General features: G+C 47.6%; 1 protein-coding gene across 1 annotated transcript in view; it reads right to left on the bottom strand.

Annotated features, from left to right (window-relative positions):
* Positions 1-18,880, bottom strand: part of LOC135183956 (vascular endothelial growth factor receptor kdr-like) — a 157,954-nt gene extending 139,074 nt beyond the window's left edge. The window contains exon 1 of the mRNA XM_064159343.1: positions 18,608-18,880. Coding sequence (XP_064015413.1) covers positions 18,608-18,671 — 64 coding nt within the window. The 5' untranslated portion in view covers positions 18,672-18,880. The remainder of the gene's footprint in view (positions 1-18,607) is intronic.
* Positions 18,881-27,328: the final 8,448 nt, after the last annotated feature.

The following is a 27,328-nucleotide window of genomic DNA, read 5'->3' as shown; positions in this document are numbered from 1 at the left end:
GACCTCCCTGCTCCTGCTGACCACACCACTCCTGATGCAGGCCAGGATGCCACTGGCTCTCTTGGCCACCTGGGCACACTGCTGGCTCATGTTCAGGCGGGTATCAATCAGTACCCCCAGATCCCTCTCTGTCTGGCTGCTCTCCAGCCACTCCGACCCCAGCCTGTATCTCTGCATGGGGTTGTTGTGGCCAAAGTGCAGCACCCTTCACTTTGAGCTATTGAACCCCATCCCATTGGCCTCTGCCCATCTGTACAGGCGGTCAAGGTCCCGCTGCAGAGCCCTTCTGCCCTCCAGCTCAGTCACATCTGCCCCCAGCTTAGTGTCATCTGCAAACTTGCTGATGACTGACTCGATGCCCTCATCCAGATCATCTATGAAGATGTTAAAGAGGATGGGGCCCAGCACTGATCCCTGAGGGACACCACTAGTGACTGGCCGCCAGCTGGATGTGGCACCATTCACCACCACTCTCTGGGTCCGGCCCTCCAGCCAGTTCCTAACCCAGCACAGAGTGTTACCATCCAAGCCGCGGGCTGACAGCTTAGCCAGCAGTTTGCTGTGGGGGACAGTGTCAAAGGCCTTGCTGAAGTCCAGATAGACCACATCCACAGGCCTCCCCACATCCACCAAGCGGGTCACCTGATCATAGAAGGAGATCAGGTTAGAAAGGCAGGATCTGCCCTTCCTAAACCCATGCTGGCTGGACCTGAGATCCTTGCCATCCCTCAGGTGCGCAGTTATTGGCCCCAAGAGAACCTGCTCCATCAGTTTCCCTGGCACTGAGGTCAGGCTGACGGGTCTGTAGTTCCCAGGTTCCTCCATCCGACCCTTTTTGTGGATGGGGACCATGTTGGCCATTTTCCAGTCTCCTGGGACCTCTCCGGTGAGCCAGGACTGCTGGAAAATGATGGAGAGTGGCTTGGCCAGCTCAGCTGCCAGCTCTCTCAGCACCCTGGGATGGATCCCATCTGGTCCCATGGACTTGTGGGTGTCCAGGTGGCTCAGCAGGTCCTGAACTAATTCCTCATGAATTTCCAGGGGAACACACTGCTCCCCGACCCCATCCCCCAGTTTAAGAGGCCATTTGCCTCCTCCTCCTCTCTCCTTACTGTTGAAAACTGAGGCGAAGAAGGCATTCAGGACCTCTGCCTTTGCTTCATCATCAGTTATAGTGTTCCCCTCCCGGTCCAGTAAGGAGTGGAGGCTCTTCTTGCCCTTCCTTTTAGCGTTGATAAATTTATAAAAGTGTTTTTTGTTAACTTTCACGGAAGTGGCCAGCCTAAGTTCTAGCTGGGCCTTAGCCTCTCTAATTTTTCTCCTACATAGTCTGGCTACCTCCTTAAACACATCAGGAGAAGCCTTCCCCTCCTTCCAGAGGCGATACACCCTCTTTTTTTCCCCCACTTCCTTCAGGAGCTCTTTGCTCATCCAGGCTGGTCGCCTCCCCCTGCGGCTCATCTTTCGGCACGTGGGAACTGCCAGTTCCTGTGCCTTCAAGAGCTCCTGTTTAAAGTAAGTCCAACCATCCTGGACCCCTTTGTTCTCAAGAACTGCTGCCCAGGGGACATTGGAAATAAGTTCCTTGAGCAAATTGAAGTTTGCCCTCCTAAAGTCCAAGGTGTAGGTTTTGTTGAAGTGCCTCCCTACCTCCCTGTATATTGAAAACTCCACTAACTCGTGGTCGCTACACCCCAGGCAGCCTCCCACTATCACATCTCCTACCAGCCCTTCTCTGTTGGAGAGCAGCAGGTCAAGCTGAGCTTGACCCCTGGTAGGCTCGTTTAACAGTTGGGTCATGAAGCTGTCCTCCATGCACTCCAGAAATCTCCTGGACTGCCTCCTCTCTGCCGAATTAAGTTCCCAGCAGATATCTGGCAGGTTAAAGTCACCCACAAGGACAAGATCTGAAGATCTTGAGACAGCCTCCAACTGTTTGTAAAATATCTCATCTGTTCCCTCATCCTGGTTGGGTGGTCTGTAACAGACTCCAACCAGGATGTCAGATTTATTAGTCCTGCCTCTGATTTTAATCCACAGGGTCTCTACCCCTTCATCCCTCACTTCTAGCTCAATGGCATGGAGTGACTCTCTAATATACAGGGCCACCCCTCCTCCTCTTCTCCCTTGCCTATCTCTCCTGAAAAGGTTATATCCCTCCAGTATAACAGCCCAGTCCTGTCTGTCGTCCCACCAAGTTTCTGAAATGGCAACTACATCGTAGTCCCCCTGGTGGACCAGGACTTCCAGTTCCTCCTGTTTGTTACCCAAGCTGCGTGCATTGGTGTAGATACACTTCAGCTGGGCTCTCGATTCAATTGTCCTTAGTTTCCTTCCATCTCTCTCCTTCTCAGAGAGAGTAATTTCCTCACCCACCCCCTTCAGACCTAGTTTAAAGCCCGCCTAATGAGCCCTGCCAACTCCAGTGCCAGGACTCTCCTGCCCTTCCTAGATAACTGCACCCCATCACAAGCCAGCAGGTCCGGCGCAGTAAAAGTTCCCCCATGGTCAAAAAACCCAAAACGCCGCCGCTCACACCATCCCTTCAGCCATTTGTTGATATCGTAGGTTCTGCTATTCCTCTCTGTGAACTCCCTTGCCACAGAGGGAACTGAGCAGAACACCACCTGCGCTCCCGCCCCATCTATCAATTTCCCCAGGGCTTTAAATTCCTTTTTAATTGCCCTGGTCCCCTTCTTTTCCATTTCATCGCTGCCAGCCTGTATTACCAACAAGGGGTAATAATCAGAGGGCTGGATTAGGTTTGGGAGTCTCCTGGTGATGTCCCTAACCCGGGCACCAGGAAGGGAGCAGACCTCCCTGTGAGACGGGTCGGGACGACAAATGGGTCCCTCTGTCCCCCTCAAGATGGAGTCCCTGACAACTACAACTCTTCTCTTTTTCTTGTTTTTTGTGGAGCTAGTTACCACAGTTGGTGGTGACTGCTCTACCCTAGGCAATGTCTCAGTGGGGTGATCCTCATTGCTCTCACCCTCTGTACCCTCTGCATGCAGCGCCTCATACTTGTTGCGCAAGGGCAGAGGAGGAGAAGGAGAGGGCCGGGGATGATTTCCCTTACTACCCCTGACAGGGATCTGCACCCATCCCTCACTGTTTCCAGGGGCAGATTCCTTAGCAGGGGGGATCTGCAGAGCCTGCACCCACAGATCCAGCTCCCTTTCATTCTCCCTTATTGACCTGAGCCTGGACACTTCGTCCTTCAGCTCGGCCACTTCATCTTTCAATTCCGCCACCAAGGTGAGAAGGAAGTTCACCTGCTCACACCTGGTGCAGTTGTTCTCCCCCTCCCCTTCAGCAGCAAGCGAGAGGCTGTAGCACTCCCTGCATCCAGTGGCCTGGACTCCTGTGCTTTCCCAGGTCACATCAGTCTGTGACCTGTCACATGCCACGGACTCCCTTTGCAGAGTGAGAGCGGAGGTACTGCACACCGACTGGAGGTGCCAAGGGAGGTTCTGTTTGCAGGTGCGTGCATGCAAAAGGCAATCAGGCAGAATGAGTACAGCCACAGGCTAGGCCAAGACTAAAGCCTTCTGGAATCCTCCACCCCTTCCACCCGCAGCAGGCCTGAGAGTAGGCCAGAACTGCCTCCCCGGCTGAGGCCTAGGAGGCCCCAGCAGGCCGCGTGCCGCAGCTCAGAGTCCCCTGCCAGCCAGCAGCGTCTGCCACACACGGCCCAGGAGACAGGAGGGACAAGTGGAGGGAGCAGAGGCAGGGAGGAGAGAGCTGTGATACCGGAAAGTGGAACAGATTAACATAGAACCATAGAATCATGGAATCAGCCAGGCTGGAAGAGACCTCCAGGCTCACCCAATCCAACCTAGCACCCAGCCCTGGCCAAGCAACCAGACCGTGGCACTAAGTGCCTCATCCAGGCTTTGCTTCAACACCTCCCTGGGCAGCCTATTCCAATGCCAATCACTCTCTCTGCCCACAACTTCCTCCTAACATCCAGCCTGGACTTCCCCTGGCACAACTTGAGACTGTGTCCCCTTGTTCTGTTGCTGGTTGCCTGGGAGAAGAGGCCAACCCCACCTGGCTACAGCCTCCCTTCAGGTAGCTGCAGACAGCAATGAGGTCTGCCCTGAGCCTCCTCTGCTGCAGGCTGCACACCCCCAGCTCCCTCAGCCTCTCCTCACAGGGCTGTGCTCCAGGCCCCTCAGCAGCTTTGTTGCCCTTCTCTGGACACCTTCCATCACCTCAACATCCTTCTTGAATTGAGGGGCCCAGAACTGGACACAGCACTCAAGGTGTGGCCTGACCAGTGCTGACTACAAGGAAGAATGACCTCCCTTGTGCTGCTGCCCACACTGCTCCTGATGCAGTGCTGCAATATCCTGGGATGACCTGGTCTGTCCTCTGGGACAGGACTTTGTCTCTGTAGTTTTCTTAGCTCCCCTCAAACTGCCACACCCATGAAGTCATAGAGTGGTTTGAGTTGGAAAGGACCTTAAAGATCACCCAGTTTCAATGCCTCTGCCATGGGCAGGGACACCTCCCACTAGCCCAGGTTGCTCAAGGCCTCGTCCAACCTGGTCTTTAACACTTCCAGGGAGAGGGCATCCACAACCTCTCTGGGCAACCTGTTCCAATTTTCTCATTCATGTTTTCTTCTCTGCGTGGCCATTCCAATCCTCAAAGGGCCTTTGAGGGTCAACATCCAGTACCCTATGCCTAAAAATGAGAACAACTCTTAGGTAAGTTGCAATTAAACCTCAACTGCAGGTTTGGGTAGGTGCAGATATGAGAACAAAACATCTATGGCTGAGAAAGGACAATGCCAAAATGGCAATAATAATCACAATCATAACAGTCTGTGTTTCTAAGATTAGTTAGGAGATGGCTTACACAGGGATTTAACCTTGCAACTTATTTGTGAGGCTGGTAATTGCTGTTATATACTGCTGGAAACTGAGGAGAGATAAGATAAGGATCTCACTTCAGCCCATACAGGAAGCCTGCAGCAGGGCAGGAATTAGAGCTGAAGTGAACTGCCTTCGAGTTCTGTGCTGAGCTGCAGGATCATCCAGAGAAAGGCTCTGGTTTCTACAGGAACTGGAAGGTGCTGGCACTAGTCACTGTCTGGTGTGGACAGCATTGCCCCTCTCTCTGGGAGTGCCCAGTGTGACAAGCACAGGGAGGAACGGACAACAGAGAGGGCAACTGTGTGGTTTGAGCATGCTGGGGTTGTTTGGAGAAGAGGAGGCTGAAGGGAGAGCTTCTGACTCTTTACAACTCCCTGAAAGGAGATTGGAGCCAGTGTGGTTTGAGCATGCTGGGGTTGTTTGGAGAAGAGGAGGCTGAAGGGAGAGCTTCTGACTCTTTACAACTCCCTGAAAGGAGATTGGAGCCAGGTGGGGGTCTCCCTTTTCTCCCAGGTAAGAAATGACAGGACGAGAGCAAATGCCCTCAAACTGCACCAAGGAAGGTTTATTTTGAACATTGGGAGAAACTTCTTCACTGCAAGGGTTCTCAAACACTGGAACAGGCTCCCCACAGAGATGACTGAATCCCCATCCCTAGAAGTGCTTAAAAGATGCAGAGATGTGGTGCCGAGGGGCATGGTTCAGCACCAGGCCTGGTAGAGTTAGAGAATGGTTGGACTCAGTGATCTTAAAGATCTTTCCCAACCAAAATAATTCTGTAATTCTCTAACTCTTGCTTCTCAACTGCAGCTCTCTCCTCCTCCCCAGAATCATGGAAGTTCAGAATGAGTGAGCTCCTAGGGAGGGAGCCTTCTCCTTTTGCTGGTCAGCATTGATAAACCCAACATTCCTCTAATCATCTTATTTCTACCAGGATGAAAGAAGTAGGAAAACAATGGGCTGGCTGGGAGGGCCACCTTCCTCCAAGAAGGAGGAGAAACTCCTCCTGAATGTCAGCACAAACACTCGGTAGCACTCCAGGCTCATTAAGTAGCTCTCCAAGAAGTACCACTAACATAGATGTGCACAGGGGAGATGAGAACAAACTCTCAATCTGGAATCTGTAACAGACACTCAGCAGGGGAATCCATTAGACAGGAGCTGAAAATTAGCTCTGCAAACTCCCCTGTGCCAGAAGACACAGTCAGGATGAAAACCAAGAGGCTTTGTGAAATACAGCTGTAAGTGGAGTGACACTGCTTCCATTTGCATCTAGGCATGGCTGTGTCTGTGTTTGAGCCTCATTATTCCTCCCACGAAACTGGCAGCCTACCACCTCTGTGTGGGCCAAGAGGATGAGGGAAGTACCATGTTTTCTGGGGGTCAGAACTGACCTCAGTCTTATTCAATATCTTCATTGATGACCTGGCTGAAGGGATGGGGAGTACTCTCAGTCTGCTGCTGGTGAAACAGGACTGGGAGGTAAGGCTGACAGCTCTCAGGCTGTTCTGCCATTCAGCCAGACCTGGACAAGCTGGAGAGCTGGGCAAAGGGGAACCTCATGAAGTTCAACAAGGACAACTGTAGCGTCCTGCCCCTGAGCAGGAATAACTTCATGCAGCAGTACAGGTGAGGGGTTGACCTGCTGGAGAGGAGCTCCTCAGAAAAGGACCAGAAGTGCTGGTTGACAAGTACACCATGAGCCAGCAATGCACTCTTACAGGCCAGTGGTCTCCTGGGGAGCACTCAGAAGAGTGTGAGCAGTAGATTGAGGGAGGTTCTCTTCCCCTAGCTGCTCTGGTGTGGCCACATCTGTAGTACTGAGTCAAGAAGTAACAGTAGCCTTGCAAGTCCTGCCAGGCACTTGGTGGTACCCAGGACGTGTCAGCAGGTTCTGCCAGCCAGCATCAGCAGGGAGTGGTGTGTCAGACACACCTTTTGGGTGGGACAGGCAGGGTTTCAGAAGCAGCTGTCATGCTTTCTCAGACTGTGCAACCCTGAAGGTAAGGTGATGGTAACTGATCTGGGCTCTAATCTAATCTTTTTCATCTGCTTGGCTCTGTTCCCATGCAAAGTAGGTGAGATCATCAAATATCAGGGCAAAAGAGCAACAGGCAAAACCAGGTTCTACAGAAGTCTGTAGGGAGGGCAGGAAGGAGATTTATTTCTGATTCTCTCAGGGTGACCAGAATATTACTTAAACATCATGGCTTATGTCCAATTCGCCTGACATCCTAGTTGGTTTCACAGAATCCCACCATGGAGGGGGCTGGAAGGAACCCCTGGAGATCATCTAGTCCCACCCCCTGCAAAAGCAGATTGCCCAGGATCACAATGTCTAGGTGAGTTTGGAATCTCACCAGACAACAACAATCCACAACCTCCCTGGGCAGCCTGCTCCAGGGCTGCTTCCCTTACAAGGAAAGATTTTACTCATGAAAAAAATTGGAGCATGGCATGGGACCAGCAGCCACCCCAGCACCCCCAACCCAGGTGAGCCAGTGATCTGCAGAGCTGGCTGGGTCTCTTCTTATGGTCTTCCCACTCACCCCAAAAGTATCACTCAGTGTACCACTATATCTGCCTGAAGGACATCCACATCAGGCCTCTGCTGCAGAGGCTGCTTGACATCCAGTATGTCTAAGGAGAGCAGTTCAAGGCAGAGGAAGACATCGAAGCACATTATGTTCCTAAGAATGCAAAGGAAATGCAGCCCAGAGGCACTATAGAGCCACAGAAAGTTAATGTATGCTCATTTGTCCATCAGCCCATTGTCCTGGCTGACTCCCAGTTTCCTCTGGGGATCTATAATGAATAGACCTATAGGAGAATGTTATGGTGGCAGAGATATCTCTTTTCCTACTATTTAACTCAGAACAATATAGAATCAAAACAAAAAGGCAGACATTCAAAGACCAGCAGTAAAATTCATGCTAAACATCTCCTCTACCATTAAATGGAAGGGCACAAGACAGACCTTTGACTTATGTAGGCTGAGAATTCCTCAGAATGCCTTCATCCTGTTCACTGCAAGAAACTCAGCCCAGGAGATACCTTCCTTGCATCCCATCACACCCAAGTGACCCTGATTTATTTGAGGATGTCCCTATTTACTGCAGAGGGTTTGGACTAGATGACCTTTAAAAGTCCTTTCCAACCCAAACCATTCTATGATTCTGTAACTCTCTGAAAACTGTCACTTTTCCTCTGCTTTTGTCCTTTTTTGCCAGAAGCTGTCCCTAAAGCTGAAGATACCATCATGAAGGACACGAAAACATATTGTGCACATATCCTTGGGATGGGAAAAGGAGAACCTTCCTCTTGGGAGCATTGGTCTGTGCTTGTAGACCTGCAGGATGTTACGGTGCCTGTTTGTGGCTGCCTGCCCTGGATGATATTGGATCCCAGCTCTGACATGCTGGATAGCACATTAGGGAAAGAAGGTTAGTAATCTATTTTTAATAGCAATCTAACAAGCAGAGTTATGCACAAAATTCAGCAGAGATCAACTTCCATAACCAGAAGGCTCACTCCTTCATGATTTATTGCATTCAATTAATCATGGCATTTCAGCATATGGGCTGCAGCACTGCATTTTAACTGCAAAGTAGATAGCGATAAGAAAGGCAAAGTACATGGCTAGTTTTTACCAAACCTTTTTATCCTTGGTGTAAAGATCACAGGCCAACTAATGGCTTGTGAAGCCTCAAATTTCTTGTGGGTCCTGTTGTAACTTCAGTTTCTACTCTGACAATGCTCTTCTGCTATGAGCCATAGCATAGATACAACCAGCTCTGTCAGTCTCTCTGTGTGACTGGTCTGCAGGTAGGAGTACTCTCATGTAATAATCTCATGTTGCAGTGAGGTGGATGTTGGTCTCTTCTATTGAGTAACCAGTGAGAGAATGAGAGGAAATGGCCTCAGTTTGTGCCAGGGGACATTTACACTGGATATTATGAAAAGCTTCTTTACTGCAAGAGTGGAACAGGATCCCCAGGGAGGTGGTGGCGTCACCATCCTTTGAGATCATCAAGAAATGTGTGAACATGGCATTTTGAGACATGGTTTACTGGCCATGGTGTTTGGTTGATGGTTGGACTTGATGATCTTAGAGGTCTTTTTGCAACCCTAGTGATTATCTGTTTCCATAATACTAAGAAGAATAAACCAGCATGGTATATAACCTCCTTCAAGTGTAATGATAACATTTCCTGGTGGGATTTACAGTGTACACTGCAGATGGGGGAAGCTTTGATGTGCCCTGTTCTGCAGTCTGCTGTCTTCCCAAATTTACCTTGCCCACACCATTCCTTCATCCCAGGAATGGTGCCAAACTGAGTCTTTTGTTTAGACTCGCACTTCTCTTTCATCAGGGCAGGGTGATATTGCCCAGATTGACCCAGAGAGTGAAGCTACCCATGTTTATTTGACTTGGTCAGAAAGCCAAGAGAAACAATAAAAATGCAAGCATGGCCTAGAAGCCTCACAGCAATTCCAAACCTATAAATACATCACACTGAAGACTTGATTCATCTCCTTTCTGGAAATCAGTCAGAACCTGATGGATCAGGGGATTAAGTAATAAAACTGTTAACGGGATCATTAGCAGCTTCATGATAACAACTGGGTCTTACTTTCCCAGAGACACACAGTATCGTTATATATGTGGAAGTCAGCCCTGAGTGGGATGATGAGCTGTGAGCAACATAAAGTGAGATGGGCCAACTGCATGGGAGTGGCAGCCAGAGGGGACTGCTGGAGGGAATCCCTCCCTTTTGCATGCTTCACTCTGTTCACGCTGACATAGGAGTCTGGGGATTGATTACTCTGCTTGGTAAGCAGTCCAACCCTCCTGCTAAAATAGGGTCACCCACAGCAGCTTGCCCAGGATCACAATGTCCAGGTGGGTTTGGAAGCTCTCCAGAAAAGGAGACTCCACAACCTCTCTGGGCAGCCAGCTCCAGAGCTCCAGCACTCTCACAGCAAAGAGGTTTCTCCTCCTGGGTTCCTCTTTGTGCCCATTGCCTCTTGTCCTGTCACTGAGCACCACTGAAAAGAATCTAGCCCCATTCTCTTGCCCCCCACCCTTTAGCTCTTGCTGAACATTGATCAGATCTCCTCTGGGGCTGCTCTTCTCCAGGCTCAACAGGCCCAGGGCTCACAGAGATGCTCCAAGCCCCTCAGCATCTTTGCAGCCTCCACTGGACTGATTCTATGATTGTGTGATTGTATCAGCACAAAACCCTTTTCTCTGGTGAAATGTACTATTTGGCTCCATCCTGCTGTGACATGCTATTACAGCTGCCTTGCTTACTCTCCTTGCCTCCTATACATCCAGAAGGAGATCTGGGAAAAGCATTTCTCTTTGCTCTTGGCCACTGCCATATTATTTCTTCTGATATTCCTCACTGAATAAGGGGCAAAGTAGTACCTGCAATCAAAAAGTATCAATTATAGTGTTAATTAAGTAATTGTACTTTGAGGAGTGGACCAAAAGCTGAAAATACACTTCTTTATCATGGCCTGTTGTGACAGGACAAGGGGTGATAGTTTGAACTAAACCAGAGAGATTCACACCAGAGAGATGGGAGAAATGTTTGACCCTTAGGGTGCTGAGACCCTGTTTCAGCTTGCCCAGCGAGGTGGGAGATGCCCCATTCCTGGAACCACTGCAAGTCAGGTTGTTTGGGGCTGTGAGCAACCTGCTGTAGTTGCAGATGTCCCTGCTGACTGCAGGGGAATTGGAATAGATGAGCTTTAAAGGTCTCTTTCCAGCCAAACCATTCCATGGCTCTGTGATAATTCCAAAGCAGCAGTGAATGGAATGGGAGCCCTTCCATCAGCGGAGGTGGGGGCTATACCCAGTGCCCCAGTGCTGGATAACCCAGCACCTGTGTGATTCATTTGGTTGCAGTGAAAGACAGAAACCTTGAGGTTTGCTACTGATAATCCCCAGTGCTTTACTTCCCTCCTTTCAAACACAGCCTTCCTGTTGGAGTTCTGGGCAATCTCTTCCAACAGCCATTTCCTGTATGAAGGCACATTGTGATTAGGATTGCCCTCAAGAAGGGCTTCCAAATGCTACTGTGTGGGCATGTTACAGCCCCCTAGGGAGCCGGGTTAGGGCAGCTAGAAGAAAAAGTGAAGAAGCAGAAGAGAAAAACATGTTTTATAGCTCGTGGAGAAGGCATCTGTGCACTGAGAGTCTGAAGCACCAACACCTGCACAAGCCAGCATAAAAGCTGAGAAAGTCCAGGCTTGATGTCAGCTTTCAGGGCTGTTTCCTATAGCTACAAAGGTCCAAAATGAGGCCTTCATAGTAGCTATGAGGGATTTGAGGATGAGAAATGGGGTTTTGCTCACATTACCTGCTGCAGGCTTCTAGGGACAGGGAGGAAACTTCTTTAGCTTCTAAATCATTGCGTTCAGCATTGATTAGAGTTAGTAAGCTGTGAGTTAAGAGCAAACAGGATGAACACTGTACAGAAGAGCTGCTGAGTGTTTGTGTGGAGTATCCCTGTAAGCAATCCCTTTTTACTCATAGCTAGAGAGGAACAGGCAAAGTAGCCCCATGGTGGTTGGTGCTTTTCCTGACCACTGACCTTGGAGTATCTGTAAGGAAGAATTCAAGGTGTGCATGTTCTGAGCCATGGGCTCTAAGGAAGCAAATATTTTGGCTGAGGTGGTTTAGATCTGTGGTGATCTTGTGAAAAAAAAATGGAACAGGTAATGACGAGGTCAAGCTTCCTTGACCCTTAAATCAAGAACAATCCCAGCAGGGCTGAAAACTCCCCTCTCCACTTCCTTGGCAATCATGTTCCCACAGTTCAGAAAAACACAGGAAGATCTAAGGAAACCTATGTGGAAATGCAGAAGACAAAGGCAAGTGGTCTGAAAATAGAAGGCTGGTCCCTATATTTCCTTTACATTCTGAGCCTGAGTTTAGGATTTTGGGTGAATATTAAAATCTAATGCTAAACCCTAATGCTTTTGCCATTCCCTGCAGGGCATGAAGGAAATTTCTTCTGTACTTCTAGATTTTTTTGAGGGGAAGCTTGGAAAAATGTCTTGTTGTAAAATTCCTTACAGCAAGAAGACTTCATGCATCAGGCTGCAGTAAACAAGAGGTTCAGCTGCAGGTCCAGGGCAATCCCACCTTGGTTTGCTAAAATCTCTGTGCCAAGCAGAGTTTTAAAGGCAAAACTAATTTTGCTACAGGGAAGAGAGTCTGTGCAGCCTCCTGTTATGGGAAGGCTGAGAAATTCCTCTTGGCTTTTTCTAATGTAAAAATTCAAGGAATCCTGAGCCCTGAGGGGAGTTTAGGAGACATCCAGGAAAGGGGAGGGGGAGAAAGAAGAAGGGATGCAGGATGTAGTGAGGACGCAAAACATGTGCTGTAAAGACAAACTAATCCAACTGCTTGGAGATGTGGGTATTGGACTGCCTGAAAAGCAGTCTAAACGTTTACTGAGTATCCATCAGAAAGCAGTTTACAGATTCACTCATTGCCCAGCACAAAGCAATCCACAGATTTACTCACTGCCTATCACAAAGCAATCCACAGACTTCCTGACTCTCTACCAGAGTGCATAGCTCTATTACACTGTTAGTAACAGTCAAACACAAGTCAACAACATTTGCACAGAGTGGTAGCTCAGCTGCCCTTAATATGTGATCTCACTGCTTACATTTCCAAAGCCTTTGAGCTCACAGAGCCGGGGCAGTCACTTGGGTGCATACAGTGTGATGCCAGCGATGGCTGTGTGTGCTGCAAGCCTGACTCAGCTACAGCATAGAAAAGCATCATCACACCAGATTCAGCTCTAAGAAGGTCCAAGAGATTCTTCTAATTTCTTAATTAGTGGTGAGTGGCAGAGTTATGACCAGCTTGTAAAGGCAACCATAGGATTTGCTGCCTTAGCTCCAAATTCATCTTAATACTCAGTTTCGAATGGGCTGTGATTTGTACCAGATGGGTGTCCATCAGTTCTGCTCACCAGAGCCTCGTGAGATCAGAGTCCCTACCTCCTCCGAACCTTCCTTCTTCCTCATGTGGGGAAGTGGCTCATGGACACATCTCTGAGAGAAAACCTTGCATCACACAATTTGTTCTAATCTTGCTTTGCTTCTGATGATTGCATACTCATTGCTGGTGAAGTTCTGCTCCCTGGGACAAGCTTCAAGCAGATGCTTCTGTTAAATGCCATTTCCAGATAATTACCTTGGCTGCTTGGTTTTGGCAGCTTCTATTGTTTTCTCCATGGCCCTAAAAATTAAAGAGGTGCCTAACTCGATGAGAAGCTCAGTTCTCCTTTACACACATTTCACTACATCTTATTTAGGTAGCCAGTTATTTTTTGGTCAGTTAGTACAGTTAGATGTCCTGCCTTAAGGTGAGGACTAGAGGAACAGGAATGTCTTGATCAGCACTCAGAAGCCTTCATGTGCTGTCAGTCATCTGAGTTGCTTTCTGAAGGAAAACACTTGGCACAGATCTATTTTGTTCCTCGGTTTTGGTTAGATATTCCAAACATCCTCTAATTACTTCCACTTGCAATTCCCATCCCAGTGACATTGCACTGGTTTAGAGAAAAAAAAATGGAGAGGTGGAGCAAGGCTGATCAGAGGAAACATCAAACTAAGCATGGGAAGTTTAGCAGGGCTGTGCTTGGGTGTCCTCCTCATGATCACTTTGAAAGTCAGACACTGCCTCTTGGAAATTTCCTGTGTAGCTTTAAAAAATGCAGGTGGCTGTTGCTGCCCCCAAAGCTGTTTTGCAATGTAAACTGGAAGCAGCTGCTTTGTTCCTCCTGTCCTTTACTGGTGCTCAAGTGACCCTTTGCTGCAAACACTTTGCAAGTGTCTTTGGAAGCAAAAGATGAGTTTTATCTCTCCATATATATGGCAAAGGGCAGATCTTCACCCTCCTTCAAACTGTGCTGGTGATCTGGGAGGAAAACTTAGGAAAACCACAAATCACCCACCACTGGCTGAGCCTAAGGATTCTGTTGTGGTTGGAAACATTTTGCCTTTGTTCATACATTTTGAGAATCAAAGAATCGAAGAATCAAAAAGGAAATCGAATCAGAGAATCAATTAATCAGAGAATCACAGAATCAAAGAATAAGAGAATCATAGATCCATGGAAGGGTAGGGGTTGGAAAGGACCTTTGGAGATCATCTAGTCCAAGCTCCCTGCTAACACAGGTAAAAACCTACTGGCAGTATAAATATCATATATTCAGCCCAACCTGAGCTATTACGTCAAACTAAAGTAGTCCAAGCTATTCCTCAGTGCAAATATTTCATCATTGCCTGAACATCTCAGAGGATGCACGAAATGCCAGAGATAACTCAAATGAACCTCATTGCTCTTGTTTGGGTTGATACCTATCAGCAGACCAAGGGGGAAATGCAGAGAGATAAATACCGCTCAGAATACTGTAAGTTCTTACACCAACAACCTTCAGCAACCAGCCTGGTTTGTGTTCTTTTGGGTAGGATGCTGTTTTTCAGAAGGGAGCACTCAGAAATACTTGACATTTTTTTCCTTGCCTTAAATGGATGAATTAGTGTAAAGAGATTTCCAGTTGGGTTTGAATGTGGCAGCTTCAGGCAGGAGGCTCATATATCACAATCTTAAAAAAAGCCTTCTCTGCTTTTTATAACATTTTCCCACAGTAAAGCAAATGTTTAGGAAGAACAGCAATTAAGAGACACATTTTTGGTTTGCTAGAACTGATCCACAGCCCATCTTGTCAGCTACCCGGGCCTCAGCTTTCCAGCACTGACTGCCTCAGAGAAAGACAAAACCATACCCTGAATGCTTAGAACTTTGCAGGAGTGTGCAACTTTGTTCAGTTTTGGGCCACTCCAAGAAGGACCTTGAGGGGCTGGAGCAGGTCCAGAGAAGGGCAACAAAGCTAGTGAGGAGCAGCTGAGGGAACTGAGGTTGTTCAGCCTCAAGAAAAGGAGGCTTCTGGCTCTCTATAGCTCCCTGAAAGGAGGCTGGAGCCAGCTAGGGGTCAGTCTCTTCTCCCAAGAAGCAAGTGACAGGACAAAAGCCTGAAGTTGCACCAGAGGAGGTTTAGGTTGAGCGTGAGGAACAATTTATTTCCCCAAAGGGTTGTCAAGGCCTGGCCCAGGCTGCCCAGTGCAGTGGTGGAGTCCCCATCCCTGGAGGGTTTTCAAAGCTGTGGAGATGTGATGCTGAGGGACATGGTTTAGCAGTGACCTGGCAGTGCTGGCTCAATGGTTGGACTTGATTATCTTAGAGGTCTCTTCCAACCAAAACAATTCCATGGTTCTATGGTTGAGCCTGCAGCTACAAGCACTGAGCTTCCAGTTCAGCAAACCAGGAGGAGTTTAAGCTCATGAAGCTCTGCACTTATCTACTACTACTTGGTGTAATTGAAATTAATGGTATGAAGCTAAAGTGTCCATCCTGGTGTATTCTATTTGTAGGTTGCAAAATGAAGCAAAAAAAAATCTCTTTCAAACCTGATTTAATTTCACAGCAATCAGCCAGGACCTGATCTTTACTCTTGAATCTTGTTAGTTTTCCAGTGAAATCGTTGAGTTTATTCCAATGCCTGCAAAGTTATTTGCATCACTCCTGTCTTAAAACCTTTCTGATGATAATGTCAGGAGGAGAAAAGACACTAAATTTTTTATGGGCAATGTGGAGAGTGTAAAAAGCTCTTTACAGATTGTTTTTTAAAAGGTTGTTTTTAACCAACTCACTCTGTACCTAAAACACGTGCCAGCTGTTGGCATCTGCATAATAATTGCTACATCAGAAGGTCTGTGCAGACAGACTCTGAGGAGTACTCTGAGGAGCTGAACATAAGCTGTGTCATAAGCAAACAGAAAGTGGAAGTTTAATGATACTCATAGAACTGTCTTAGGAAATTTAGAGGCACATAAAATATAGAATCACAGAATTGTTTGAGTTGGAAAAGACCCCTAAGTAGGACCACTTAGGTCCAACCATCAACTCAGCTCCACCATGGCCCAAAGTGCCATGTCCACACATGAACACCTCCCAGGACGGTGACTCGAGCACCTCCCTGAGCAGCCTCTTCCAATGTCTGACCAAAACCTGTTCAAGCTGAGGTTTATAATAAGGCAGGAAATTATTAGGATGATGTTTGCCTGGTCTCTGCACCCTGCTAAACACCCCTAAGGTCTGAAAGCACCACATGAGTGAGGAGTTCTCTAAAGGAGACCAACATTTGGTCTGGATTGACTACTACATGATTATAGTTAACTTCCTTTCTCTGGCATCCACACCAGCCTTGGCCAACATGCAGAAGGTAAGGACACAGCTCCCAGATACTACCAGAGAAGGAAAGAAAACTCAGACTCTTTTGCTAGAGTTAGGTATGAATGAAAGCACTTGGGCACCTGAGAATTCCTAACTAGAAAAGTGTCCCTCGGCTGCTCTGCCCTCACTCTGCACCTCAGGTACCAGATATCTTTCATAGTTGTGAGATCTGTCTGCATTGGAGATAGAATTGTTTGGGTTTGACTCAGTCAGCCTCTTTAGCACAACTCTGCCTGATGTTGATCACAAAGATCCCTGAGAAGGTTGAACCCACAGCCTGCAAATACCTCTTGAGCTTTGGGAGGTCATACAAAGAGTCATTGGATTCTTTGCTGGAGATGATCTTTGAAGGGAAGGTGTCTGAGGAGTTAATACCTCAATAGCATCATCACTATCCAGAATCCTCTAGCTTCCTGGCCCTGTTTCAGTTTGGCTTCCAGCCTAATTAGGGCACACAGAGACTGTGTGAACATATTATCTTTTCTTAATGATGGACAAAGGTCTGACATCCATAATGCTGCTTCCAAATCCATCAGCAGCCTTTGCCTTCAGGGACAATTTGTGATGTGCCTGCCTTCCCTTCTTTGTCACAGGATGGAGACACTGCCTTCTCTGTGCCTTCACTGCTGGGAAACTGAATCTGGACCACGTTCCGAAGTTATTAGGACACAAATTATTAGGAGAGTGACCTGGTAAGTGAGGATCCAAGTCAGTCCCTAAATGCAGGTAGCATCTCTAGCCAAGCTCCTAAGTAACCTCCTAAGTAACAACTGGCCTTGAATTGCACAATATGCTCCACTCCAGCCTGGATAAAATTCATACTGGATGAAGTGAATTCTCTTTCTCCCTTCTGCCAAATACTTGTTATGTCCCTCTGATCCATGGAAGTCTGGGGTGATTTATGCCTTTGTGAAATTCCTGTTGGATTTCTGATAAATATGCCTTCTACAGGCAACTTTTCTTGCCTACTCACACACTGGAGCTCCTGCAGCAGGCAGCTGGCTGCTCACACACGTGTCAGCCATGTGGAACATGTTATGGGAACGCTCCCAGAGCTGCTGAGCTTCCGATGCTGCACCAGGTGCAGCTCAAGGTGTGGGTACTGGTGTCCAGTGTGGGGTAGGTATTGTTGTTCAGTGTGGTGCCTTCTCTAGGGTTACCCTAGGCACTCCTGCAGGTCCCAAGGGCTTCTATGGTGGTGGGAGAGCTCTGTTCTACCTGCAGGCTTTGCGGCTTCAGTGTTTTGGGGAACGGCTGGAAAAGCCCTTTGGAGCACAGTTTTGGGCTGAGATGTTTGTTCTGTAGGTACCTGTGGGGAAGGTGCTGGAGTGAGTATGTGAAATTCAGTGGGGCTAGTGATTGTGAATAAGTTCCTTTCTCATTGGTGGGACACCACCTGCAGTTCTGGGGCCAGCTCTGGAGTCCTCAGCACAGCAGAGACAGGGGCCTATTGGAATGGGACCAGAGGAGGCCACAGCAATGATGGGAGGGCTGGAAGCCCTCTGCTGTGAGGCCAGGCTGAGAGAGTTGAAGTTGTTCAGCCCAGAGAAGAAAAGGCTCTGGGGAGACCTTCTGGTGACCTTTCAGGACTTCAAGGAGCCAATTAGAAAGTTGGGGACAGACTTGAGCAGGGCCTGTAGTGACAGGATGAGGGGTGATGGTTTGAACTAAAAGAGGGAGATTCAGACTGGAGAGAATGGAGGAATGTTTGCCCCTGTGGGTGCTGAGACCCTGTCCCAGGTTGCCCAGAGAAGTGGGAGATGCCTGTCCCTGGAACCATTGCAGATGAGGTTGGTTGTGGATCTGAGCAACCTGTTGTAGTTGCAGATGTCCCTGCTGACTGCAGAGGGGTTGGACTAGGAAAGTCTTTAATGTCCCTTCCCACTCAAACCAGTCTATGAATACATTAAATCCTTGAGTGAATGAAAAAGTAATGAGGACAGGGATGCTTCACAGAGTTTCTGTAAGTTTTCATATTAAACTACGAAAAGATTATCATAAAATCATGGCATCATTCAGGCTGGAAAATACCTCTAAGATCATCCAGACACTAAAGTTTGAGCTGTGAAATACATTCAGTATTAAAAGAAATAATGAAATAAAATCCCCAGCACTACTGTCACAAGGAATTCCTGTGTCAGTAGCAGCCTGTGTCCCCTACACAATCCACAGTGTCATGAATGAACATCACGGAAAAAAAAACACCAAACTCTTCTAAATCCCATTAATCAGTGAAAATTAGGATTTGCACCTCGTGGAGCACCTTGAGTTGGTGGGGGAACGGGTGGGATACGGAGAGGTGCAGGAGCTCCATGGGAGCCTCGGCGGCTCTCCGTGTCCCACCCCCGCTGCTTGAGCAGCCCCATTCCGTAGGGAGCACCGGAGGATCGCATCTTACCGTGCATCAGGAGCAGCCCCTGAAGGACACAGAGAGCCAGGGTTGTGCTGAGCTTGGGGAGCATCTCCAATTCCTCCTAAAAAAATCCCTTGTGAAACGCAGCAGCAGTCCAAAGGAAACAGCAGGAATAAAGTTTTCCTTTTTCCAGCAGCAAGTTTCTGAAAAGCTTGCAGGGCTGGGCAGAGAAGTGCAGAAATTCCCACTTGTTGATCCCAGTTAAGTTGTTCTTCCCACTCACTGCTTCATCCTTGGGCTGCAGATGTAGTTTTTCTTCTTGTCTTCCTTCTGAAGTATTTCCCCCCTCCTTTCTTCCTTCTTAAACTCTTGCCCCCCCCCCCCTCTTTTCACGATTATTCTTCAGTTCCCCTTCTCTGCCTTTGTAATTCCTGGGGGAATTGGATGTGACTCTGCCTGAAGTTTCCCAGCCCGCCTGGGTGCTGCAGAGTAACTCAAAAAAGGGTTAAAAAGCGGAGCAATAGACCCGAAAAGTTTGTCCGAAAGAGTTCCCTGCACACCAGCGAGTCGCTGCAGTTCTTTGCCGGGAGCTTGGGATGAGGTGGCTGGAATGAAAAAGCCTCCTCTCAGATGTATTTATCCAGGGAGTTGCAGGTGCCGCAGAGATTGAGAAAATCTCTCCAACTTGAGCGAGTTTTCCAAGGCGGGACGAGAGGGAGCTCCCAGTTCTCCCGGTTTGGCTACCTGCCTGGCTTTACCCCACGGTACCCAGGGCAGGCAGCCGGCTTGGACATGGCCAGTGCCTGCTGTAGGTGTGTTTTGAACCTCTCTCTTTCCTCCCACCCCTCTGGGTTTGGTTTGCTTTCGCTGGGAAGTTTGATGCGAGCCTGAGATTCTTTATAGGGACAGAGGAAAAAAAAGAGGAGGAAGGAGAGACGTCACCAGGCGAGGCAAAGGGACCTCAGCGCTCGCTCCCTCCCTGTCACTGCTCGCAGCTCCTGCATTTCCTGCTGCCGCTGCCTGAGATGGGGCAGAGGAAGGCTCCCACTTGTCCCCTGCTGCTTCCCAGAACTCGGGGAGCATCAGGTGGCAACATCTTCCCTCAGTCCTATCCCAGCTTCCCCCAAAGGCAGAAGGGTGGCAAGGGTGTCAGAATCGCCCTCCCAGCTAGGGGATTCTGAGGGCTCCAGAGCAGGGGGGCAAGCTCTGAGAAGCAAGTTCTCTTCTAGGAGAAAATGTCTCTCTCCCACCTCCCCGTTATGGGGCAGTCTGGGATTTTCCCAGTGCCACTCAGGGTATCCCACTGGAATGTCACCTCCTGCCACACTGCCTCCCTCTTGCAGCAGCCACCTCTGAGCATCCCTCACTCTTAGGAGCCAGAAAAAGTGGCTTTTTGGGGGAAGAGGACATTTCAGGCAGCCCTCCTGGTGTCGTTATTGACACAGCACTGCTGCCTGCCCCATCTCTCGTGAGCTTCTCGTTGCAGCTGCTCCCGTGCCACCCGGGCACTATCTCCATGCACTGGGGTGGTGACATCCACCCACGCATTGAGGCTTCCTCCTACCCTGTCTCTTTGCTCTCACAATACCAGGAAGGATTTCAGCAGGGGGGAACAACTTGGTTTGGCCACAGGAGTTGCAGATGCTTCCCCTTACTCCTTCACATATTTTTCCCGGGATTCTTCAGCCACAGAGGTAGCATAGCCTGGGTTAGAAATTGTGCTTAGCCAGTGCCAGGGGTCCTGGGAGATGTCCCAGTGCATTTAAGGGACACTTCTGGAAATTCAGCTTCTGGGGAGGGAGCTGTTCTATGCTTTGCAATGTGCATCTGAGCTCTATGGCTTTCTGAGGAGGGAGTTGTTGTGTGCTTTGCAACGCACATCTGAGCTCTATGGCTTTCTGGGGAGGGAGCTGTTGTGTGCTTTGCAATGCACATCTGAGCTCTATGGCTTTCAGAGAAACGGAGATTCAGGGAATTGTTTCACTCGGAAGTCAAGTCCAACCATTGACCTAACCACAGCTATCAAAACATGTTCCAGAGTGTCATGTCTACATCTACAGGGATAGGGACTCCACCACCTCCCGGGGCAGCCTGTTCCAATGCCTGACCACCCTTGCAGTAAGGAAATTGTGCCTAATGTCCAACCTAAACGACATGCGTAAACTACTGGTAAGGACAGAGTAGGGAAAGCTCCTCAAAGGTCATCTAGTCCAACTGCCCTGCAGTCAGCAGTGATATCTCCAACTACATGAAGTTGCTCAGGGCCCTCTTGAGTCTGACCTTGAATTTCTCCAGGGATGGAGTCTCAACCACATCTCTGGGAAACGTGTTCCACTGTTTCACCACTCTCATGCCTATTTTTACTGTACTTCTAAAATCCTAACGCATGTAATGTTAAAATGCACAAGAGCATATAGGTATGGTTCTGGTACCTCTACATCCATATTCAAAGCCAGATTGGATGGTATCTTGAGCAACCTGGTCTTGCAGGAAGTATCCCTGCCCATGGCAAAGGTTTGGAACCAGATGGTCTTCAGGACCCACTCCAACACAAATCATACTATGGTTTTATGATTCTGTGATTCCATGATACTATGACTCTATGTGTTATCCTGCAAGGAAAATGGGTCCTTGAGAAAATTAGAATTGATACCTGGTGTAGAAATGTCCCAAACTCCACCAATACATAGAACATAGCATGGCCTCAAATATTTCCAGCTTCATGAACAAGAAGCATCCTTTCTCATGAGCAATGTTAAGCCAGGAACATCATGTGATGTCAGCAGGTAATGCTAATTTTCATCTCAATACCTAGATCATTCTTAGCATGACAAATCCATTTTCTATGCCTAAAATCATTTTTAGAACATATAACTTGCCCCAGATGAGTAGTAATGGATATCTAACTAGTTATGGGTAATAGTAAATACCAAACTTATAGAGGGCTTAACCGAAGAGTGAAAAATGTAACTACAGTATAAAGTGATTGGACTCGATGATCTTAAAACTCTCTCCCAACCAAAACCATTCTATGATTCCATGAGCCGTGGTTTAGGTTTGATTTCCAGGGAGGTGTTTAAGAGTCTGTTGGAGGTTACTCACCAGCTGCTAGCAGATCTTGTGTGATGCCCCTGAAAATCTTTTATCTGTTGATGAACTTAATTGATCTTTAACTGAGATTAAACGCTTAGGGTGTGTGGTTTCACAAGGAGCAGGAGCTCCTTAGACTAGTGCAGGCTAGATTTAGATTGGACATGAGGAGGAAGTTCTCTGCTGTGATGGTGGTGGAACACTGGAACAGGTTGCCCAGAGGACATGTGGATGTTTCATCCCTGAAAGTGTTTAAGACCAGTCTGCATGAGGCTTTGAGCGACCTGGTTTAGTGGGAGATGTCCCTGCCCATGGCAGAGGGATTGGAGCTGGGTCATCTTTACAGTCCCAATTCAAGCCACTCTATGATTCCATGCATTGAGTGGAAGAACCTGGCCAAAAGGTTCTGGGAGCTATTTTTAGATCTTTATTTCTTCCCTTAGAATAAGAAGAGTCAAAACTACAGTTGTAAATTTGACATGTTTCTTGAGCAACTCCTCATGCCTGTAACAAACCCCTTCAGTGTTTCTAAAGCATGGCAGACTACTTTAGCTCAGAAGAATGTTCCATTGGTACAGATGGGCAAAGCAATTTGCTAAGTGGACTAGAACCTCTTCCTAGCAGTACAACTTGTTTGCTGTGACAGTTATTCCATCTGAGGAACTCAAAGCTGCTTGTGAACTTTAACCAATATCTTAGCCTCCCAATACTAATGGGAATTGAAGTAGGGCTAGAAAAGGTTGCTTCACTTCCTATTGAGATTCTTTTAGCTTTGCAAAGGTACCTGTCAGTTGCATCAGCACAGAATCGTGGAATTGTTTGAGTTGGAAAAGACCTCTAAGGTCATCAAGTTCAGCCATCAACACCACGTGACCGTGACTGTTAAACCATATCCTGAAGTGCCATGTTCATATGGTTTTGAACACCTCCAGGGATGGTGACTCCACCACCTCCCTGGGCAACCTGTCCCAATTCCTGACTGTTCTTTCAGTACAGACTTTTTTTCCCTAATAACTAAATAAAATAATAACAACAAGGAAGTGAAGATCACTGTGTCTGGTGGAAATACTAGAGAACTGGGATGGAAAGCACTAACCAGTGGCCTGGTGTATCACGAGCACTACATGTCCTGTAGGATCAAGGCAGTGTAGCCTGTGAGATCTGCGCTAACTAGAGCAAGACTGCACAACTGGCCTGGTCATCCTTTGGATATCTTTCATCCTTTATGGAATTGGCCTAGCATAGAGGGATATAGGAATTCTTCCCTTTTATCAACTTGGTAGAGGATGATATCAGAGCTGGGAATAATTACAGAATAACAGCACGGCCAGGGTGGAAATGTACCTCTGCAGATCATCCAGTCCAATCCTTCTGCTAAAGCAGAGTCACCTTTGGGAGTGAGTGTTTGGAATCTGGGATTTCAGCTGAAACCTCCTGTGTTCCAGTTTGTGCCCATTGCCTGTTGTCCTGTCACTGAGAACCACTGAGATGAGTCTGGTCCCATCCTCTTGTCCCCCACCCTTTAACTCTTGCTGAGTATTGAGAAGATCTCTCAGGCTGCTCTTCTCCAGGCTCATCAGTCCCAGATCTCTCAGCCTTTCCTTCTCACAGAGATTCTTCAGGTCTCTCAGCATCTTTGCAACCTCCACTGGACTCTCTCCAGTAGTTCTCTGCCTCTTTTGATTGGGTAGCTCAGAACTGGATGCATATTACCACAACAGTAGCTGCCTTAATGCTGAGAGGAGCTGTGTCCTTCTCCACACTTTGGTCAGCCTTTCTCTGCAGACATGTCCTCTAGTCTCCTGGGAATCAAAAGGCAAGTGAACTTTGGTATCTGAGAGCGACCAGAGTGGGGAACATTTTGATGGGAGTATTTTTCCTTGGAAAATGGCTTGTTATCAAATCAGAAACCTTCAGGGGGAAGTCTTAGTGGGACTAACTTCTGATGAGGAATATCTCAATTTGGAATTGCTTCTGCTGGGGATGCAGTTTCTAAGGAATGAAAGCACTGACAGCCTTGCCTGCAGCTTGGTGATCTCCTAGGTGTGCAAGGTCTGGTTTCAAGACATTTGCCTGAATTAGGTGAGAAGACTGTGCTCTTGCACACAAGAGTCTCCTGTTCAAAGGTCCTCTGGCTGTTTCATTCATTTTCTTGCAGACAGGTTTACTTACTGATTCCTTTGTTTGGAAAATAACAGAAAGAAAAAGAAACCTCAATGAATCTCTGTTTGGCTCAAACACAGAATCAGAACAAAATGCTTCTCTAGCTAGGAAAAAAAAACATTTCCTCCACAGCTTTGTTCCTATAGTAGTACATAGGCCACTGGAAGTCAAATAGCAAGAGATATGGGGCCAGCAGAGCCACAGGCACCTTTCTGATGAGTAATATCCCTCCTCTGAGGACAGGAAGTCCTTGACAAGGACTCTGGGCAACTTCATTTTTTAACATAAGAAGGCAAAACAAAGCAAAGAATCATCCCAGTCCCATCTTATCCCAGCACTGGTGCAAAACCATGAAGATCTATCTGAAGAATCTCTTCAACATACATTCAGACCCCAGAAGAAAGCTGAAGGTTTCATCCTTTTGCTGAAAACATAGAATCATAGAATCAGCCAGGTTGGAAGAGACCTCCAAGATCATCCAGTCCAACCTAGCACCCAGCCCTAGCCATTCAATTAGACCATGGCACTAAGTGCCTCATCCAGTCTTTTCTTGAACACCTCCAGGAACTGTGCCTCCACCACCTCTCTGGGCAGTCCATTCCAATGGCAAATCATGGAAGAGTAAAAGCTAAAAAATATTACCTCCCGTTACAGGGCTCTTTAAACTGCAGTCTGTTGTTTTAAACTTTAACTTGAAGGAAATGTGTTATGTTTCATCTCTTTGTGTTTCCTCTCTGAGACTGTTTTTGAGCATCTCCTCATAGCTCTTTGACTCAAATGCTTTATAACTGAGGCTGCCTGGGGAGATCCTTACAGCTTATAAATATGATCTTGGGCTCATAGAGTTCTCAGGAAGAATGAACTGGTTTGGAGCAGTAGGCATATATCTGAGCCAAGAGTGCAAAACAAGAGAAAAGTTAAGGAAAATAAATGGCCATCAACAAAAGGAGACAGGCATGAGGTTCGATCACTGTTTTGTTCTGCTAGAGTCTGTGGCAGAGAGACAAAGATATCCACCTCAGGAGTTCAGAGCCAGGTTTCATCCATACACAGCATTTGAGGTAAGAAAAATATTTCATCTCTTTGAGATACCTTCATCCAGACCTTCTCCCTGCAGTGACCTTCCTCAGTCAGAGGCCAGATTGCATGTGAAAAGTTTTCCTTTGCCAGGATATGAACTTCAAAGTGTGAGGAAAAAATGGGTTTCATCCAGTTGCAGGTCTCAGAGTGAGCGACCAAAAGTGCTCCTTTTATTTATTTTCCTTCGGATTCTAATTCCCTCTTTACTCCTTCTCTCTGAGGATGAAGCAGGATTTTCTTCACACTGAGACTGAGAACGAGTAACATAGTTCACATCCATGCTACTCTGCAGACCTTCCCTTTATGCTGGAGGTTTCTGCTCACATCTCCAAGGCATGATCACCAGTTAGAACTGATCCAACAGCTGGAGTGGAGGGAGAGAAGCCTTAGAGGACAAACAAACAAACCAACAAAAACAAACCAACCAAACCAACAACAAAAAACCAGAGATAAACCATGAGATAGAGAAAGGTTGGTGACTCCAGAGCACTCACGTTAATCAGGACACTAGCCAGATCCATCAGAACAGTGTTAGGGTTAATTCAGCCCACAGCACAAGGCTGGAATCTTCTACTGTGAGCTTTCTAACATGGTAGTTTATCACTTCAGTCTTGACATGCACCTCTGCCTTGTCCAGAGACTTTTAAAAGCTATGCTGTAAAATCTAGACCCCACTCTAGCCTTCTCCTCCTTATACTGGTTTTGCTGGAGATGTCCCTGCTCTCTGCAGGGTAGTTGGACTGTGTCCTTGGTTTGGTGTAACAGAGTCCCAGGCCAGCCATGAGTTGCAGGTCATCAGCAGCTCTGAGTCAGCCAGGACAGCTGAGCTGAGTTGGCTTCAGGTGTATCCCCACCATCGGTATCACACTCAATGAAAAGGGGTAGGCTTGCTGAAGGGAGAGGATTTACTGCTAGAGCTTTCTGGTTGAGATTCTGCTCTTTCTTCTCCTGCTGTTGAGGACTGCCTTCCTGGTGTGCTTGTTCTACATTTGCTGGGCTGAGTATAATTTTATTTACTTTCTCTTGACATTGATATTAATTTATTTTATTAACTCTGTTTTAATTTCAATCTGTGGGTCTTTTCTCTTTTCCCTCAGTTTCCCTTCTCTGCTGGGGAGGGATCATGGAGCTGACAGACCAGGTGCTGTAGTTTAGCCCCAGGTATGGGCTACATGTAGACTAGATGGCCTTTAAAGGTCCCTTCCAACCCTAACCATTCCACAATCCCTCATGAAAACTGCAGTGAGTTTTACATCAGCTCGTACTGGCCTCTTTTCTCACCCCATTTGCTACGTCTTAGCAATTGCAGTAACTATAGAGCAGCATCTGGAATGATGCAAGATGTTCCCTTCAGCACTGACCTGGAAGACCACTTTGGAGAAGCCAGGCCAGCCTCAGACATCCCACTTGCCAGGAAGGCTGTCCAGCAAAGCTAGGCAGCCCAGCCGTCAGCTGGAGAGCTCGCCATGGTCTTGCAGCCATGCGGAGGTCGTTAATCATGGTGCTGTTTTTTCCTTCCCCTTGCACACACACCACAAACGTGCTCAGCGCTGTTAGATTTCACGAGTAAATGTTTCTTGTCCCAGTTGAGATTGTCCCTGGTTATACTAGCTCCGAAGTAAACCAGAACGAGCTGCATGCCTCAGTGCAGCCAAGCCTGGGAGGCAAAAATAGCAGGCTGGTTGCTGAGATGATAGAGAGAATCAAAGAGACATTGTCTACCAAAATGAAGATGCCTGCAAATGAGCTTTCAGCCAGCACAGAGCCAAAAGAAATGTTTCTTCCATGGACTTACTCATTTCTGAAATCTGAAAGGACACAGTGGCTGGAGACAAATGGTCATTGTGCTGAAGGTTTTAGAAACGAGACGTGGTGGCACAAAGACAGTGATAGTGACACTGCCATCACGGATCTCCATTGTCCAAGCCAGGAGGGACTGAATAAAAGCTTGAGCTAAAGCCAATGGATGTGAATAGAAATGAACAGGAAGATTCCCACTGCTTTAACGAGTTTTGGCTCTCAACCTAGATAGAGAAACATAACCAGCAATGAATAAACAAGACCCTAAACATCCTTTCACCTTTAGCAGGAGAGTGGCATTAGCGCAATGGCCTGGAGGATCTGTTTACCATGCAGGCTTTTGTTTGGGGTTGTTGTGTTTTTTTTTTCCTGTCAGAAGGTGGCTTTGTCCCACATCAAGCAACAAATCTAAGCTTCACACCTTGTTCTTGCCTGGGTCAGCAGCAGCCATCAGGCTGGAATCTCAAAGCATAAACCCCTAACCTGTCCTGGCTGTTCTAGGAGAAAGCTCTTCCACCAGCTAGCATGGAGCAGCTTTGGTGTCCTCTCACCAAGGCCAGCAGCACCTAGAAAGGATGAGGGGTCATGCTGAAGAGGACAGAGTGGGCTAGGAACAGTGTAAATATAACCGTG

The sequence above is a fragment of the Pogoniulus pusillus genome, chromosome 19 (genome assembly GCF_015220805.1).
Source record: "Pogoniulus pusillus isolate bPogPus1 chromosome 19, bPogPus1.pri, whole genome shotgun sequence".
NCBI classification, from domain to species: domain Eukaryota; kingdom Metazoa; phylum Chordata; class Aves; order Piciformes; family Lybiidae; genus Pogoniulus; species Pogoniulus pusillus.
Note: the sequence above shows the minus strand (reverse complement) of the source record. Positions and strands in the feature narration are given on the sequence as shown.